Consider the following 20602-nt stretch of genomic DNA (forward strand, 5'->3'; position numbering starts at 1 on the left):
TGTTTACTGTCACAGTTTTATGTTAAGGGCTTTTAAAAACATCTGTGAAACATACATTTATTTATAAATTTGGACATGTAGGTTTACATGTCCACAATAAATAAGCAATGAGTTAAGAAAGAAATACAGTGCACAGCTGCTAGCATACAGAACACAGTCCAGATGAACTGAAAATGTAACAATATTTTCACAGATATTTCTTTATGAAATAAGTTATATTAAAGTTCTATATCAAATTAATACTTGGGAATTTTAAAGACTCATTTATTACATACTCATTTTTATTCAATGTCACAGAATACCTTCCAACATACCCATCTATGTTGATTAAGATGTTGGTCTATTATTGAAAAATGAAGGAATCTGTAATAGTTGGTACAGTCACTGACACTTTCTTTTATCAGAAAGATATACATATGCAACATCTGGACATGGGAAATGGAAAATATGAAGGGTGACCCAGGGTCACGATAATTTACCCAAGATGCCTTCAGTATATTTGATCAATCAATGTTAATTTAAATATTATTTTTAAAATGGCTACTGTTAACTCAGAGTGAACTTATATCTTGTGTACAAAGCTAAATTTATAAGATTAGCTTTGGAGAAATATGTTGTTCTGTAATAACTAATCAAAAATAGTTATTCATGTGCATATAATACTGCAATATTATACCCCTTATGCCCCAATATAAAAACCCTTTTATTCCAGAAAAATGTATGTTATTCTAAAATGGATTAATTATTCTGGAATGAAAACTCTTATTGTAAATCAGAATTAGATATAGCAAGCAGACCTAGGTGCTCACAGCAGAAACCTCAGCTGAATGAGCTGTAAAAGGTCTCTACACTGAGAAACGGTGAGGCCTAGTTCTCAGCCCTGATCTCAAATTACTCAAGACAATAGCCTGTTGCAAAATCATTGGCTAAAATCCAGGAAAAATAGAAATTATAATAATAATAAAAAGCCCTCTTGTGAATAGCAGAGCCTTCAACTCTCTCTCCCAGCTAGACAGATTTTTATTGCCTCTCTTTTAGATAGCAACCAAGTGGGATGTCAGAGAACTGTTGTTTGCACTTGGAAGCCTAAATCTCATTTAAGGTGCTTAAAACCTTCATGTGAGTCAAGTTCACATACACACAGAATATATATGTAGAATATATTCTCACTGTGAGAAAGCTCCTGCAGTCTCTTTTTGCCATGGAGACAAACCCCAGCTCTTCCTTCAGCATTGTCATGGTAGTCAAAAAAAGAAAATGTGTACATAAAGTAAGGGAAGAACTTTCCTGCTAACTTGCAGAACAGGTGACAAAATCCAAACACCACTTTTTCCACTTTTGTTACTTGTACCTTTTTCCTATGGAGAATTTTTATTCTTTTTCTGCCTTATCTTGAAAATAGGTTAGTATAAACTGCTCAGGAACTCCCTGAGTTTCATGAGCATGCACTTACCTAATGAAAATGCAGAATCTTCAATTTGGAGCTGTAAAAATTTTATTTATTTTCCTTCTATTTCAAAGCATCTTATTTGGTTCATAAGAAATAATGAGATAATTGTTTAATTGCCACCCAATTATGCAAATTACTTATACGCATGACACATATTATATTTAAATGCGTAAAAAAACAGTCACTTTTCAGGAATGACTCAGTTCAGTTCTTTGGTTAATTGGCAGATTGAGGTCTTTCCACAAGTCTTGGGTCTCATAACCCACTCAAACTACTTAACATTAATTATTTTCCTTCATACAAACCTGGGCTGCCTCATTTGATAAAACCTTTTGCGTGGACTTAATTATTATCCCCTCCCTACCTTTGCCTGAGTTGTGGAACTATGGGCTATTTCAAATGTCAAGACAACATGTCCATCTTTTCTGTGGAGTTACTCTGTTAATTGAGGAGTGAAGACAGAGACTAATATGAACCTTCATAAAAAGGGTAAGAGAGGAAACCTTACTTAGGTAAGTAAAAGATTAATGAGGAATACAATTATTTATTGAGAGGACAAGAAAAAGTGATAGGAAAGCAACACATTTACTGTGCTGGTAGTTTAGAAAGTAGGTTTTTATCACATCTTCATGCTGATTTGACAATTTTATGACCAGTAAAGCATAACTTTTGCCAAAATCACTGCACTGCCATCACCAAAGATAAAATATTGCTTCCTGGTAAATTCTTTCAAAAAGTTATGCCCAACAACCCAACCACCTAGGATTATATTGTACTCATGGTTAGAAAATCAAATTTAACACATGGGACTAATTTTCAGATTATTTTGATAGTCAGATCTGATTCTCTTTTCCTTAAACAAAATACGCAATTTCTAGTATTTTTGGAAAGAGGCTGTTTATAAATCTTATAGAGGATTAAAGTTTATGACAACCCTGACTTAGTTATGTCTCACTCCCCTCTCCCACTGAGAAGTGGCAATCTAAATCATAAAGGTAGAATCATAAAGGTTGGAAAAGACCTTCAAGATCATCTGATCCAACTGCCCTCCTTCCACCAGTATTACCCACTAAACCATGTCCCTAAGTACCACATCCAACCTTTCTTTAAATCACATCCATTCTTTCCTTCAGATGGTGACTTTCCTAAGCAACCCATTCCAATGCCTAACTACTCTTTTTGAGAAGATATTTATCTTAATTTCCAAACTGAACCTTCCCTGGCACAACTTGCCATTCCTCTTGTCCTAAAAAATTGCTAATGTAATTTAAAATGTTCTTTCTTAATACTTCTTCACATTATGTATTCATCATAAGCTCCTTTTGTGTGTGTGTGTGTTGTTGTGGTGTTTTTGTTGTTGTTGTTGTTTGTGTTGTTCACTGGAAGAAAATAGAGAGCTTGAAAAGATCCAAAGAAACTGTAGATGTTCCATAAGCTAAATAAGTAATTATAATAATGAAATCAAATCATCAATCCCGATGCACTTGTACTGACTTGACAGATGCTGATTATTAATGTACATGTCATTTATTTGTATTATTATAACGTACTCTGTCATTTATTTTATCTGTATTCAATGTTCATAAAAGGCAGTATCTTGCAGAATTAATAAAGGCATTGTATGACGGTGATTGGAGATGTCTTGTTAAAAGAAACCCATCACATAACAACATCAGTACCATCTCCTTCTCTCAGCTGCCTGCTTTGCTCCAAAAGTACCCTACATGTTTCTGCTACCCAATAGAAAGAAAACAACAACAACACAGTTATGAAAGTGAAAGAACAACAATAATAAAAACAACAACAACAACAAAATTGTGTCCTGAATATAAAACGTTTCTATATTTCCTCTATGTTCGTCTTGGAAGAGCTTTGTCCTGCATGTCACTTGATGATGTGTTAGAGTATGGAGTTGGATAATTATTTAAGCAGTATTTAAAGATCTGAGTTAAATTCAAACAGATTTATATGAAATGGTAGCCCTAATTGAAGGTGTTGTAAGCTACGTGAAATTCTGCTTTTGCTGCCTTAGGAACTGTAGGTTGACTACTCTGCAGCTAAGATTTCATATTAAGAACAAGCTAATTAGCAAGTGTTACATAGCAAGATAAACCTCCTGGGATAGTATCCTTGATATTTGGTTGCATTCTAAATATCTTAATGGACTGATCTACACCTAGGAGTCCTAGAAAAAAAAAAAAACAAATATATATATATATATATATATCATAATTTGTTTTTTGTTCTGTATTTTTTTCTAGTATTTTGAATCCTCCATTTGTGGAAAAGAGTTACAGCAAAGAAAGGGATCTTATAATAGAAATGGATTGCAGATGTTCTGCTTAACTAGCTTCACAGAAAACTGCCAACTTCCCAGATAAATTACAGAGCTGAAAGGAAAAGTACACTTCTACTCCTCTCTAGTTCTTTTTGGATCAGTGAGGTGGAACTGCAATGTCTACAAGTGCCACAAATTCTTCCAGTTCTTATTAAATTTACATTTTTAGTATGAATTTATACTTAATTAATTTTAAATTATTAAGACTTAGCAGCATTTTTTTTTCTAATCATATTTTATTTTACTATATAACCAATATTAAATGGATAGGTAAAACTCTACACAAACATCAGAAAATATTGCTTATATACCTAGTAATTCAGATATCCCCTCTACCTAGTGTATATGTGCATACAGTTAATGACTTGTTTTAGGTATAAACTAAAATGCAAGAACCAATACCTTTCTGTTCATGTTTCGAAGATTTGTATATACATGTCTATCTATTTAAAAAACTTTAAAACTTTGTGTGAAGGTGCTGGATAAGGTCTGAAACCTTTTCTTCATGAGGATAAGTCTACATTAATGTTGCAGTCTCAGAGGCACAATTGCAAATCAAAGCATTCAGTCATTTCCATTTACTGCATTAAGGTTCATATTGTGGAGAGGTCCCAGAGCACATCAACAAGATTCCCACATTCAGATGAAACTCAACAAGAAGATGCACTCCCGAAACACACCTCTTGTCTCAGCTGCTAAAGATCATTCACTGTAATAAAACAGATGTAGGCAAGTCTGGGGCAAGCCTCAAGCCTCAAAACACTTACTTTTTACCTCTGATATATGCAGTAAGGACGTTGGGTCTTTAGCCCCTTCTTCATTGTTCTGTAGATGTACTCCTGCTAGGGCACAACTATCCTAATGCAGACATTCTCTTAAATATGAGAAATGAGAGTTGCCAGTTCAGTTAACCCTTTTGTAATATTTAGTGTGTCTCCTTCTTTAGCTAGTCTTTTAACATCTCAAGTACTTAATTGCCTGTCTTTATGAGCTTAAATCCATTATTATTATCATTGTACTAAATGTAATAAATCTGACAACATAATGCTAGATTTGATAAGTAGGAAGGAAGATTTGATAAGTAATTAGCATCATATCAGGACTGTGTGCAATCATATGGTGACAGAAAATAAGACTACTGAAATACAGAATGATCAAAACAAAGGTAATTTAAAAAACATTTACTCATAAAATGACACTAAAAATCAATTTTATTTTAAGTATTTCTCTCTGTGTTTCTTAACTATCAACCAAAAAAAAACCTTTAATAAAACAGTTTCATAAATAAAGTAATTAAATGGGTAATCAAGAATTCAAGTGTTACTTCTACCTTTCAGAACTACTGCCATATTAATTTGACCTCTATGACTCTTTGACCCTAATATAGCCTGAATTTAAGAGACAAGAATATTTCTCTAGTTATTTTTTTGTTTGTTTGATTGCTTTCACATTTGCAATATAGTAAAACCTCCAGTGATATTGATTTGATAATTTAGTAGAAATAAGGGAAGCTTAATTACAAGAAATAGCTATAAGTATCTAGTTACTAAATAGATGGATGTACATTTCTCAATATTTTTCTAATGTTCTTAGGTTTAACTTGTACTTTTAGTATATAAAACAAATCCACACAATATATATGACTTTTGGATCCTTTATACAAAATAATAATTTTGTTCATGCAGGATTTTTCTTTAAATATAGAAATTACAGAATTACCTCCAAACCTATCAGAGAAATACATACTATAAAAATACCATAAGTGGCAAAAATATATATATATACGTATATATATATATATATATATATATATAAAATTATTCTGTTCTGTAACAGCACCACTAACCAGAGTCTGTGATCACACAGCTCTTAGTGAGATATTATTGTCTCTCACCTGGAGTTTGAAAATTAAGGCGTCGTAGCTCCACTGGGTCTGTGGGATGGTGAGAAGGGACCTCCTTGCTGTTGGGTATGCTGCTCTTTCTAGAATCAGATTCAGCCCTCTTCCTGCATGGAGAAGGTGAATACATGCATATAAGACTGAGGTGTGAAGTAGACAAACGCAAGTATTCAAGTCTTTAATCATTAAATTATAAAGATGAGATGATTTCTGAAAGACCATTTGATGCAGTGAAAAGATAAAATAATGATTAATATGAAAGTGACAAAATAATGATTCACGATGGGTAAGGCCATGGGTTTAACCAATGTTAAAATGAATTTAAATATAGAAATGTCAGAATGTCTTGAGCATTCTGGCCTATGCTAATCCTCTAGATCATCATTCTGGGCACCAGAATAATTAACTATTATGAGACATAACACTAAACTTAAAAAACTTTACACTCATGCATCTGATCACATCTACATATTCAAGGCTCAGACTACACTTGAATGTTTCTGATCAAATTACTAATTTAACTTTAATTTTAGTATTTTTGTTAGTTTGTCCAAAACAAGCTGGGAAGCGGGCGGGGGGGGGGGGGATTGGACCTCATCTATGCTTCCCTTCCTCTAGAGTGAAGCAGTGTCCACAGAGGTTGTGAGTAAAATGAACTGTTTTGGTAAAATGAACTCTCATAACTTGAGAGCATCTTTTTCTGCCACAAAACATGGAGAACTATATTATATAAAGAATATCTAATTGTCTGCATTGTCAGTCAGGAATCTGGAAATTTAATGTTTGAATTTCAAGTGGAATCCTTCAATAAACCTCTGTGTATTCCTGAATGAAAATATGAATTGGCTGATATTATTCATAAAATGAATAATTTTCATTTCATTTATACATGAAATAGACAATAAAGAGAAAAAAGAAAAAAAGCAGCAAAGAGCTACTTTTCTGAAAACAGAACTGAGACGATTTTAAGGTTTACTATAGGTAAATCTTTTCCAGGTGTCCATTTGGTCTGGTGCACCACTACTGTTGCTTTTTTGCTTTTTTGTTTTCTAATTGACTCACAATGTGGCAATGATAAATCTGTTATTATTCCACTGGGGTTCCTTCTTAAAAATTCTCCAAATGATTTCTCACTGTTCTTGAAATAATGAACACCTGTTGGCATTCAGTAAAAGGTGCATGCAGAAAGATTCCAAAGACTATGCCAAGCAGCCAAATAGCAACATGGTGGAATGAATTATTACTGTTCTTTGAAAGTTACCGGACTTAAAATTATATATGTATATACACACACACACACACATATATATGTACATACATAAATTGTTTTGCTACAAAAACTTGTATTAACTTATTTTTAGTGAAGCTTTGCAGATTTAAATTTGATTGATCTTTTAAAAAGATATTATGGAATGACTCATTTGAAATTTCTTTTTTACTTTTGATCCTATCACAAAAGCAGCAAAATACTCTAGTGTACTTTATTCTTAAGTATAGGTGAAGAAAGGCTGCTTTCCATTTCCAATAAATATTTTTATCTTTATTTTATATTCCTGAAGTCAAGAGATCAGTGGAACTGTCCAGAGACAAGTTTATTTTTCTTCCACTTGCAAGTCAGTGCTGGGCAACAATATTTCCTATTCATCTAGAAAAAGAACTAAATTCTCTTTGAATCATTTGTGTGAATATTTTGAACTGTTATAGCACAAAAGAATGGTTTATTATTATTATACTTAGGATCGTTTTGTCTTTTCTATCTCTTCAGATTAATTGTTTCAGATAACACAATTGATAAAAAAATGCTGGGAAAAAAAAATAAATAAAAAATTCCACTAAAGACAAATCACATCGTTTTGGTGGTCACAGACAATGGGATTGAGTGCATCCTCAACAGATTTGGAGATGATGCCAAGCTGAGTGGTGCAGTTGATACAACAGAAGGAAAGGATGCCATCCAAAGGGACCTGGACAAGCTTGAGAAATGGGTGCATGAGAACCCAATGAGGTTCAACAAGTCCAAGTGCAGGGTGCTGCATCTGGGCCAGGGCAATGCCAGACATGAGTGCAGACTGGGTGAAGAACTCACTGAGAGCAGCCCTGCAGAGAAGGACTTGGTGGTTCTGATGGCTCAACACAAGCTGGCAGTGTGCGCTTGCAGCCCAGAAGGCTAACTGCATCCTGGGCTGCATCAACAGAGGTGTGAACAGCAGGTGGAGGGAGGTGATTGTCCCCTCTACTCTGCCCTCGTGAGGCCCCACTTGGAGTCCTGCATCCAGGTCTAGGGCCTCCAGCACAAGATTTGTTAGAGTGGGTCCAGAGGAGGTCTACAAAGATGATCAAGGGGCAGGAGCACCTCTCATACAAAGATAGATTGGGAGAGCTGGGGCTGTTCAGCCTAAAGAAGAGAACGCTGCATGCAGGGTGACCTCATTGCAACCTTTCAGTACTTGAAAGGGACTTCATAAAAGATGGAGCGCAACTCTTTGATCAGTCAGATATTGGCAAGATAATGGTGAATGGTTTTAAACTAAAAGAGGGGAGATTTATGTTAGAGGTTAGGACAAAATTTTTCACTCAGAGGGTGGTGAGGCACTGGAACAGGTTTCCCAGAGAGATTGCGGATGCCCTACCCCTGGAGGTGTTCAAGAGAAGGTTAGATGAGGCCCTGAGCAACCTGATCTAGTGAGTGGCATCCCTGTCTATGGCAGGGGGGTTGGAGTTAGGTGATCCTTAAGGTCCCATCCAACCCAAGCCATTCTATGATTCTATGATCATTTTCACTTACAGAAATATGTCAGCACTGACTCTATGTATAATGAACACTTTAGAACTATTCACACTTTAAGCACAAAACCATATTCCTTTAGCAGTTATCGTTATAGCAAAGAATACTTTTAACTTCATGAAAGCACAAATAAAAACATATGAACATTGTATAACCATTTTGTTTCTTGAAAATGTGCCTCGTGAAGACAAAAAGTAATAGTGAAACTTGGCTGTATATGCTATGTGGATTTTAAGTGTTGGAAAAAACAAACAAACAAAAAAACATAAAATATCTTGCAGCTGCCTTCAGTTTGATACCTTACTGTCTATATTCACTTAGGTTGACAGATGTTCTATTTTTCTGCTTTAGATCATTCTTATGATAACTCGTCTCTCTCTGTTCTCTTCCCCTCACCCCCTACCTCCATCCCCATCCCCTCTCCATCCCCCACATTTTCCCCATCTGGATTCCAATCCCCACTGGATTAAATGAAAAGTGATTACTCTTCACTTCTCACCTGTCAGGTTTACTGCTCCATTGTAATGCAGCAAACAGGGAAGAAAAGGCCAAATGTTAGTTTATCAGCATCAAACAAGTTAAGCATGACGACAGCAAATACAAGGAATGCTGACTTACAGTAAAGATATATAACTAGCCTCCCCAAAAGGAAAAGACAGCTCGGGAATCAAGGAATAAATGGAGGACACAGTTTAAAACAAAAGAGAATTTTCTCCTGCTGAAAAAAAAACATCTATTTTAGAAACAGTCTGCAAAATAATATCTTGTATCCAGAGAGACACTGGAGAACGAGCATTTAATTAGAGCTTTAACAAGTTAACATTCTATTGATAAATAGCATCTAAGACATAAAGAGGTTCATCCTTGCAGGGAAAAGAGATGAGAGCAGGGAAGAGGAGAGCTGGGCAAAATGAAGAAAGAGAAGGAGTGAAAGGGAGAAGAAGGAGAGATAAGGAAGTGAAGTACAAGGTTAAATATGTAAGATCATGTTTTAATTAAATTTAATTAAAAAATAAATAAATAAGAAAATATTTATTACTAAATTGTTTTATAAAACCAAGTACTAAAATAATAAGAAAATAATTTAATGATACCTTGGAAAGCAAGATAGTCATAAATATTTCTCAAATGAAGTACTATACACCTTCACAGATTTTGAAGGAATAGCATTTATGTGAGGACTAGAGTGATCCATATAGATCTGTAGTAAACTGTGATATATAGAGATCATTTTAACAGGGAAAATTATTAGCTTCCATCATCATGTTCTACCATATACACTGTAAATATAGTATTTGTCTATCTATTATTAAAAAAGTGGGTCTGCAAACTTTTTATATTCTGGAGTCATCAATGACCAAATTAATCACACATTATAAAAAAAAGTCTTTATAGACTTTCACGGTCTTTATAGACTGTCCAGTTGGCAGACGATTACCAGTTGCATCCCCCAGGGCTCAGCATTGGGGACAGTTTTGTGTAACAGTTTTATCAGTGATCTGGATGAGGGGATAGAGTGCACCCTCAGTAATCATGCAAATAATTCTGTTAGGTGGGACTGTTGGTCTGCTAGAGGGTGGGAGGACTCTGCAGAGGGATCTGGATAGGATAAGCCTATGGCTGAGTCCAGTCATATGACACTGAACAAGGCTCGATGTCAGGTCCTGAGCTTGGGTCACAACAACCTGATGCAGCATTATAGGTTTGGGGAAGAGTGGCTGGAAAGTTACCTGGTAGAAAAGAATCTGGTGGTATGCCAATAGAGGGCTGAACATGAGCCAGCAAAGTGTCCAAGTAACCAAGAAGGCCACATCAGAAGTAGCATAGCCAGCAGGACTAGGAAAGTAATTATATACAAGGGTATGCTGCATTGGTGAGACGGCACCTCTAGTACTGTGTTCAGTTTTGGGCTCCTCACTACAAGAAGGATGTGGAGGTGCTTGAGCAAGTCCAGAGAAGGGCTACAAAGCTGGTGAGGGGTACGGAGAACACATCTTGCGAGGAGTGGCTGAGGGAACTGGGATTGTTCAGCCTCGAAAAGAGGAGGCTCAAGGGCAATCTTATTGCTCTCTACAGGGACCTTAAAGGAGGCTGTAGCGAGGTGGGCATTGGTTTATTCTCCCAAGTGCCTGGTGACAGGATGAGGGAGAAGGGGCTAAAGTTGTGCCAGGGGAGTTTTAGGTCAGATATTAGGAAGAACTTCTTAACCGAAAGGGTTGTGAGGCATTGGAATGGGCTGCCCAGGGAAGTGGTTGAGTCACCATCCCTGGAGGTCTTTAAAAGACACTTAGATGTTGAACTTAGTGATATGGTTTAGTGGAGGACTTGTTAGTGTTAGGTCAGAGGTTGGACTAGGTGATCTTGGAGATTTCTTCCAACCTAAATGATTCTGTGATTCTATGACAAGTGCTATGAGGAGCAGTTGAAGGAACTGGGCTGTTCAGCCCAGAGAAGAAGAGTCTTAGGGGCAAGACCTCATTGCTCACTACAACTACCTGAATGCAGATAGTAGTGAGGAGGATGGTGGTCCCCTTTCTCAGGTGACAAGTGACAAGTGATCGGATGTGAAGAAATGGCTCTCACATTTCAACAGTGGAAGTTTAATTTGGACATTAGGAAGAGTTTCTTCACAGAGGGGGTGATTAAGCATTGCAATGAGCTGCCAAGGGAAGTGGTAGAGTACTTGTCCCTGGTGGTATTTAAGAGATGTGACAATGTGGTGCTAATGGTTTAGTGATGGGACTTGGTAGCTCAGCTTGATGGCTGGACATGATGATCTTGAAGGTCTTTTCCAAAGCTTTTCCAAGCTTTTTTCCAATCTAAATAATTCTAAGATTCTATGACCATCATTTTAGATTCCCCCATTCTCATTTCTGTGCTCAACTTTTGTTTTTTCCCTGTAGAAGCATTTTTCTTCTTATATTTCAAGATTCAGAGTCCTCAAGTTCACTGTGTACAAAAGATTCAAGTTTTGGCTACTGCATTCTGAAGTAAGTCAAAAAAGCTGCACTTTACAAGAGCAAATAACACAAAGCCTGTCAAAAGAACTTTCATTTCTTTTCTCTAAAAATTAAAAAAAACACACCCTACAAACAACACTGATCCAAGAAACATCTAGAATGAAGAACATTTTGCTCTTATTAGAAATTAGAAAGCTTGTGATTTCTTAAACACAGTAAGAACAACCACAGAAACTCATATTACAGGAAAAAAAAAAAGGCATTAAAGGATACTTCAGGGGCATATCTTTTTGGTTTGCATTGCAGCACGGTAGTGCTTTATGTAAACCAGCTTGGGAAATAGATGGTGACTAATTAACAGTTCTCGTAACATGCATTACCTCTAGAGGAGACTAGAATTCTGTACCATCTCTGTATCTGGATAAGTGTTCACCTTTCTTTGAGATTTTGCATATAAATCTTACTATTTTGTATTTTACTCCATACTTGAACCAGTGAAAAATATATTTTCTTGAGGATGACATGATGAAAAGGCAAATGATATTTAATTAATTTATTCTGATCCCTAAATCTGATTGTTTAGTTTTAAGTCTGACTGATAAAAGACCTAAAGACCTGCCCAAAATTATTTTCACTAAGACTGCAGGGTGGTATCATTGTTTCAGTGCCACAGAATAGTGTACTGGTCACTGGCCAATCCAGCTCACTTTGCCAAGATATGAATTCCAGAAAGACGGGAAATTAAACCGTAACTTAAGAGAAATTTTTGTTTTGTTTTAACTGTGAGAGGGTAGTTGAACAATGGATGAGACCACTCAAATAGTTTCCATCCTTAGAAATACTGAAACTCACCTGAACCCTAAGAAACCTCCTGTACCTGACCATGTTCAGAGTAGGGGTGAGAACAGAAAATCTCCAAACATGTGGCTCTGTGGTTCTGTGAGTCTATAAGCATTTTTGCACACTGTACATTAATCACCTACAGTTATGTTGGATATTATAATACAGCTGTATCCAATGAGAACAAAAGGCATATTTTGAAATACCTTTTTACAAAAAGTAATTATATACCTATTTACAAAAGTTATTTCCCCCTCTATTACTGTAAAGTACTAAACTGCAATGAACTTTTGGCTTTATTCTGATACATAATCAAAAAATCTTTCTATGCCATATCTTTGCTTTGAGCTTTGAAGAATGTAGAGGCAACAACCTTTACATAAACTGACCGATAAATAATAAAGGGTTTGCTCAGGCATTTCTAGTCTTTGGGCAACTTAAATTTGCTTCACACCATCCCAGGCAAATTATCCACACTTTCTGCAATAACATCTGCTTTAAATGAGGGTAAGACTTCTCCCCTTAAAATGATTCTTTTAGAAATTGCAGTCATCTTTTCTCTCTGACTGAAACTAAAATGTAAAAGCAGTATTGTAAATAATGAGGTAAACATTTTTTTTTTTTTTTATATAAAGGCTTCTACTAACAAAGGGAATTAAACACAGTCCACCATTATTTCCCTGGCATCTTCTTCACATTGCCACATCCCTTGACCTCATTTTCGCTATTTCAGTATTTTTCATACTTGCTGTCATGGATTAGGCAGATGTCCTCTGACCTTTATTTTCCTCTCTACCCATCATATCTGTTGCAGTTATGCCTCTATACAATCCAGAAATGTATTTTGAGAAATTCCTGTAGACATGGAAATTTCTCATTTCCTTACTTCTTACTGCAACTTTTTTTTTTTTAACCTGTCCAAGTTTTATAGTCACAGTAATTCCCTCCAACATAGTTCATACAAATAATAATTTTTGCTGTTGTCTCAAAAGTATTAAACATCCCTGCTATCTTGCCCAATTATTGCTGATCTACAGCCATAAAGCTATCAAGCTCTGGTTGTCTACATCCAGACTGCATAGTCTATGATAAAATATTCTATAACATATTCTTTCTTTTTCAGAAATATAAGATTCCTGTAAGGCCCTTAAAAACAAAAGCTTGCTCTGTTTCTGTCTCATTTTCGAATGAAGAATAGCTATGATTCTCTTTGTGTTCTCATTGAGGTGGAAAAATACTTCTTACCCAGATTTCTAATACTGGTTATATTGAATTTTAGTAATTCTCCAGTTGCATAGTTGATTTCTTTATAAAAAGTTTAAATTCTGTTGATTTGTACAAAACCTATTGAGAATGAACCTGCTAAGCAGTTTATCATTAGAAGAAGCTGATTTGACTTTAAAAAATTCTGCCAGTTTCAGTTACTTTCATGCAGCTTTCCTTTACGATTTAGATGTCTTAGGACACTGACACATTAGAAAGACCTAGCTATAATTCCAAAAACAAAACAAAACAAAAAACACACACGAAAGAAACAAATAAACAAAAACTTGTTTAATCTAATTAAAATGTTAGTATTATGACTATTTTGTCATTTCTTCAACAGAAAAATTCGGACATTATCTCCACGGGAATGTCTTCTCTAGATCAAATACAGCATCTCCATTGTATAGTGTTATTCCTGCACTGACCCATTGTTGCATATCAATCTTCCTGTCTCCTTGCTAAACTCTGAAATAAATTGTCCAGATACACTTTAAAAATCTTATATTTTTATTTACTTTATCCTTTCCTTCAGTTTAGTGAAGCAATTCAGATTTGTTAACATGTCACTTTATACTCCCTTCAGAATATTATTTAATTATTTAAGGCACTGAGACCCACTAATATAAAAGGAATCTTCGAATCCTAATTCATTTTTTTTTCATTGTAACCTCTTAACAGGGATTTTTGTATGAATTTGCTTAAATGTGTCTAAATTACTCATTACAACATATGAAAAAACTGTCTTCTGCAAGCCTAAATCCAGAAATGAAAGGTACCTTGATACCTTCAAAGTGGTGGTACCTTCCCACCACTTTTTTACCTGTCTTGTGTCCCTGCAAGGTTTAATCACTATAAATTCAATGTAATGTTATAAAAGGTAGGATTATTTAACCACATGAGAGGGTAGTGTACTATTGTGGATGTTAGAACATAATGTTATTACCTTGACTGATAACCGTTTAGACTGTTCCCTTGTAATTACAGTCAAGTTATTTTAACAGAGTTGACCATTGACTGGTAAAACTGCAATCATAATTTCCCAGAATGACTTTGCTAGAATAGTGAGGCTTATCAATTTTCAGCTTAGAGCTGAAAACATAAAAATAAATAAATACATATGGAAATTTGACTGAACAGTTCTAGTACAAGTAGTAAATAACAGTTGGAAAATGTCCCCTATTTTCTATTCATGACATTCTCTTCACACTATCTATGAATGAATTCTACCTGCTAATTTGTGCAATATGCTTATAATTTTTCAGTAGAAGAATTGAAAATTTTTATTATAGTTCTGTAAATGCAATCTATATTTTCAGAAACATTTACACATCTGCTTTATATGCCAATGTTTTTTAGGAAGCAGAAGTTTTACTTTTAATACTCCAAAATAATCAGAAGTAAGTAGTACTTCACTTTTAGTATGTCTCAAATGACCAATTTTTGAAGTGACAGACTGGCACAAATAGAAGGTTCACTGCTGTCTAATAAATTAGATTGGCTGGGAGAGTAGGCATTAATAGAAACCTTCAGAACAGTGTAATATCTGCCAACAGCAAAATGTCTCCTATGCTTCTTCATGATTGCAACTCTAAAAAACATTCCTATAAATATATATCTGTTTGGAATCCAAAGCTAAGGTTGCCTCTGGACTAGTTTTTTTTTTTTTTCTTTTTTTCTCTTTTTTTTTTTCCTTCTACTGTTGAACATAGAGCTTCACTTTCCAAAACCTGAAGACAACTCTCTAAACACAATTTCAGAGGCATTTGGCTAGATACACCTAGGGCAGAAAAAGCATACAGGGTAGCAGAATTTAAATATTTATAAGCAGCTGATAGCATTGTAGCCATTAGTTTTAGAAGACATACTCAATTTGTGGAAATTGCCCATAATGCACCCCTCCACCTACCAAAGACAGGGTCACAGGATCTTTATACTATTCCCAAATTACTCTTCATCAATATGTTTCAAAAATGCATAAGGCATTTTTGGTTTCAAAAATGCATAATCTAAATATTAAAATCAACTTTGTGTTTTTTATTCAGTATTGCCCCCTTTGAACTCATTTACACTGTAAAAGGCTGCTATGTATAACTTAATGTATCATATAGTTTTCATTTTGTAAATTGCAAGGCTAAGGAAAGTCCTCTAAGTAATATCAAACTACATCTGTGTCATACACAGTGAAAGAAGTGTAAGTGAATTTTGATCAGATTGCAAGATTAGTAGAAAACAGTCACTGACATTTCTTTAATCTCTCAGTCCACAGCTTCAAATTCAAAAAGATATACTGACAAAGTAAGGCCAACTGTCAAAAGTGAAAACTGAGATTACTTGAGTGGAGATGAAAATCATGTTTAACATCAGGCTGAATGCAATCCCTAATGTAATGTAATGTAATGTAATGTAATGTAATCCCCTATACTTCTAAAAATAATTTCTAAAAAGTCAAACGTGAATCTGTACACATTTATATTCAAGAACATTTTCTTCACAAACATATGCAAAATGGAAAAACAAACAAAACAAAACAAAAACAAACAAACAAACAAAAAAAACCACTTAAATGCAGAAATGGCAATAGAATGTCATCAGGATAAAAAAATATACTCACATAGCTGTAATTATTGGAAACTTTCAGTCATAAATCTACTAAAATATCTGCAGTGTTCTGGGAACCATTAATAAATACAAAAATATCGCAACACAATGACAGTTACAATTGTAGTACAAATAATGGAACAGCCCTATAAAATGGTCAAGATATCAGAAAGCTATAGATATGGTAAACTAAAAGGTAAACTTACCTTTTATAAAGAAGTATAGCTATAACAATACAGATAATAAACACCACTGCAAGAACTGGTCCTACAACCCAGATCAAGCCTTCTTCCTCATCTGTAATTGGTTGAGGATCAAGATCCATTGACACAACAGGATCGGAATATGGGCTGGTTGCATACATGGTCTATACAAATAAAATAAATCTTGCTTAACAACAAATGAGATGCATTTAAAATAATAGCTACTCCTTATCTAAAATAAATATATACAAAGTAATGATGCAATGAACAAAGCAACAAAAAACCTACTATTTTTCTTCAAGCTAGGTGTTTTACAAACTTGCAAACTGAATGGTGAAAGATAGGTAAGAACTTCTATAATAAGAAACACTTTGTATATAGCTTCTGCCTTTGGAGCAACCAGAAGAAAATACTACAGAGGGATACCAGTTTGAGCACTTACTACCTGTTCTCCAACAAACCGGATTTTGCTTTTAATTACCATTTACATTCATAGCCCAAAACTGTCTAGTATCTCTGTTTTGAACCTTTCTGATGCAGCACATTCAGAATTCTTCATCTCACCACCACTGTCTAAAAGCAAGCGAAGAACTTATGATTTATATTAGAGATTCCAGGAAGCACTTACTTTCTTTACAAATAAAATTACATATCCAAAAGTATACAATTTGAAGCTACTTCCTCACAGTGTAAACTCTGTTGACATCAGAAAGCAATAGTAAGATTGCATACTGGAAGCATTTGACTAGAATTCAAATTATTGGTGCAATAGTTTCAAGTAGATGAGCAAGCAAATGTACCTGTCAGGTTTAGGAACCAATTAGAAAGATACCATGATATACCAAACTGCATGTTAAAATGTTAACGTGCATTACAACAGTTCTCTCTCTCTCTCTCTGTCTCTTTCTCTCTCTTACTAGATTACATGCAGTTAGATTAACTTGAGCATAAAGGGACATCAGAACAAGATGAATTACATGGAGAGATGACATCTCATTATTTTGCTCACCTCAGGATTTTTCCTTGAATTATTTTGTTACTTTCTAACAATTCACTGATGAAGTTGTTAGGAAATTACTGTACCTAAAGAGGGTTACTGTGTATGTCTCCAATTCAACTAATCTTTCCAAGAATCCTGCATGTCCAACACCACTATTCAATGGCAGTCTTAAGGCAACAAAGGAACTCTTTTTCAAAGACATTGAAAAAGATGGTGCTGTGGAGTTCATGCCTCAGAACCTGTGCCAATGATCTCAAACAGCAGAGAATGTAATTTGCAAAGGATCACAGCACAGCTAATAAGAGGTGATTCTTAGCTTTCAGTTACACATAGAACAAACACATAAAGGTGCATACAGCATAGGTGAGTTCAAGGACTTAGTTGGAAATCAGCAAAGAAACACTTTACAGATTCTTAAAAAAAAACTTGTTTCAGAAGTGGAATAAACACTGAAGGACTGTTTTGATTACTGGGGGAAGGTAATTTGGGGTCTAAAAAGGTCTAGTTACTAACTTACAGATTCTGAGTGCTCCATTACAGCCAAGACAAAGAAGACATATTCTTGACCACTTTGTAGTTGCTTGTTCTCAAAGCCACCGTAATGCTTCTTATCCCCCAACGTGAATTCCGTAGGAAGAACTTCAAAGTGAGCTGCAATATATGGCTTTAGCTCGACTTCCCTCCCAAAACGAATGCTTCTGCGTTTCCTAGCTATCTCCTTTAGCAGCTTTACAAGCAAGAGAAGGGAAAAAAGAGAGGGAAAGCAAGAACAGTAAACAGTTTTAAGGTAACTTATTGACAATAAAAGGAGAAAATGTAATGCAATGTCTGTATCACTAAATCAGTTCTTGCAAAATGTTTCTTGCCATCGTTGTTACTACAATGTAGTAATTGTACGGCCCATACACAGGACAACTAAATTAATTTTCAGTGTCTGATATTGTTTTGGGGCTAAATAAATAAATAAATAAAAGATAATAAAATAAGATATTTTCTCTGAAGAGAGATATATGTATGTTTTCTCTTTATATATATATGTATATATATATGCAGAAGAAGTCCATCAATAATATTTTCTCCCTCCATATGAATATGAAAGGTACTTTCTTATTTCTCAGTTCAATACAATGAAACTTATTAAGTCATATGTTGTGATTATTTAAAAACCTCAAATAAAAAACCACAACATTGAAAAATATCCTGATTATTGAAAAATAATTTATAATACCTATTTTTATCTTTTTCTGTTATTTCTGAAATGCAAACTAATAAGTGTCAACTAGCAGCTGAAGTACTTGTAGAAGTAAACATATATATAAACATATGCTGATACCTTTTATTTAATAATAATATGCAGAAAACTCTCTCTAACAGTTGTCGTGAAGATCATCAAGCACTTTTGAAATAGTAAATTTCTAAAATTCTCAGTAAAAAGATTACTTTCCAATTTACTTCACCAATAGTAAGTGAAGTGCAGAAAAGTTTGGTGGGATGATCGGTAAATATATCTTCTATTCCAAATCTGAAAATGACTGCCATTTTATTTGTCAATAAATAAATAAAAAGATCCATGAAAACTAAGACCTCTTTTCTACTGCTAGACTAGGAAATTTTATCTACCACCATACCATACACAGCTGTACTTCAAATTTTACACATTTATTCCGACTTTCAAAATGTATTTTTTCATTGCATTGCTACATATTTCCTCAGATTAATAAAGCTAAAATGTACATTAGCATACTTATAATGAGAATAAATGCGAAGCTCAAACTTGCAAAGCATATACTAATTAATGAAAGAACTGCAGCTATAATTCATTGATAAAATGCAGGTATAATCCATTGATGAATTGCTTATTAAATCAGACAAATGCTTATTTAATACCCTTTATCACTTGAGATATACTGGCATACCACAAATATTAATCTTATTTTACAATGTGCCTGATATTATCCTGGGTGATTAGTGATGACTTCTAAGGCTGCTCTACTGCTTTTCACTTATGAAACTTATGCAATGTCCTGCAGACTCAGGTTGTAACCACAAAATTTTCCAAGGTCATAGTTGTTTTATTTTTTTCAGCACACAAACAGTCCTAATAAAATAGTAATACACATTTCTTTGTAAGGAAGAGGAGACAAATCATCATCACTAGTTCAGGTCAATAAAAAAGAGATTAAAATGTAATTTCCACTATATATTTTCAATGTAAGGAACATGCTTAGTCAGGGAAGCTCTCTCTTGCCTCTTTTCAGTCTTAGGGCCTAGCTTAGATAGCTTCTTCCCTTCCCCATATGGTATCTTGTGTTTTGCAATTACCCAAATAATAATTCTTATGTAGATAAACCGATCTACTATACACTTAGCTATTAAAATAGAAGCTTTTAATGCTGATTTCTTTATCATTTCTTCTCACTGGAACACGTTTCAAACATGGGCTATAGACAGACATGGAAGTAATCTGTACTTGAATTCAGCCTTCCTTAATTGAGGGCATCTCTAATGCTGCGTCTGTTCTCTGTTGCAGAGATTTTCCACTCATTTAACTCTGTCAAATCCCTTGCTCCAACACAAGAATTTGAACACTGAAATGGATCCCCTGAGACAAAAAAGAACTTGCCAAAATTTGAGGTTAGAAATCATTATTCATCACTGAAGGACTCTATTACAATCAGTAGTCCATACTTCTCCTTCAATCAAACAGTTTTTTTAGCAGCTAGAGTAAATGAATGGTATAAAAGTAATGGCTGAAGAAAACTGTAACATTAAGATTTTCATTTAGTTGTTTTATTGAAGGTGTTTCTCTCTATCTGTAGGTAGTTTCCTACTTCATGGATAAAGCTACTGATGGCAGAACATGAGACAGATATTAATGAAGATTCTTCCAGGTTGCCACAGCCCTCAAAATTGTACTTCTATGAAGAATCTTTTAGAAAGAAGGATAAGCACAAACTACCCTGAAGTCTGCTGAAACACAAGGGTATATGTTCAAAAAATAACGTTGTGTTATTAATACTAACAGGAAGTCAGTAACTGTAAGGACTGTAGTAGGAAGGTATGTAAATGGCTTGAGCCATCTCTGAAAATAACAAGTGTTATTTTTATCCCCTGGAATTTAAAGTAATTTTTGTGGCTATCTCAGAAATCTCAGATTTCCAGATTACAACATATTTATAATTTAGGTTTTAAATAACTCATTGTAAAGTATCAGAATACTATGAGAATACTTCAACCAAAATTAGATTGAGACAGGAGAAGA

The 20602-nt window shown here is 34.6% G+C and overlaps 1 protein-coding gene across 12 annotated transcripts in view; it reads right to left on the reverse strand.

Moving 5' to 3' along the window:
• The window catches only part of PTPRD (protein tyrosine phosphatase receptor type D), a 397236-nt gene that overhangs the window by 82399 nt on the left and 294235 nt on the right, over positions 1–20602 (reverse strand). For 9 of the 12 annotated variants that reach the window (XM_038171178.2, XM_038171161.2, XM_072031734.1 and 6 more), the window contains 4 exons: positions 17858–18067; positions 16344–16504; positions 8973–8984; positions 5683–5795 (listed from right to left, as the gene is read on the reverse strand). In XM_038171178.2, coding sequence (XP_038027106.1) covers positions 5683–5795; positions 8973–8984; positions 16344–16504; positions 17858–18067 — 496 coding nt within the window. The remainder of the gene's footprint in view (positions 1–5682; positions 5796–8972; positions 8985–16343; positions 16505–17857; positions 18068–20602) is intronic. The other 3 variants (XM_072031736.1, XM_038171162.2, XM_072031739.1) reach the window with 1 other exon arrangement.

Source organism: Anas platyrhynchos, chromosome Z (genome assembly GCF_047663525.1).
Source record: "Anas platyrhynchos isolate ZD024472 breed Pekin duck chromosome Z, IASCAAS_PekinDuck_T2T, whole genome shotgun sequence".
In the NCBI taxonomy this organism is placed as follows: domain Eukaryota; kingdom Metazoa; phylum Chordata; class Aves; order Anseriformes; family Anatidae; genus Anas; species Anas platyrhynchos.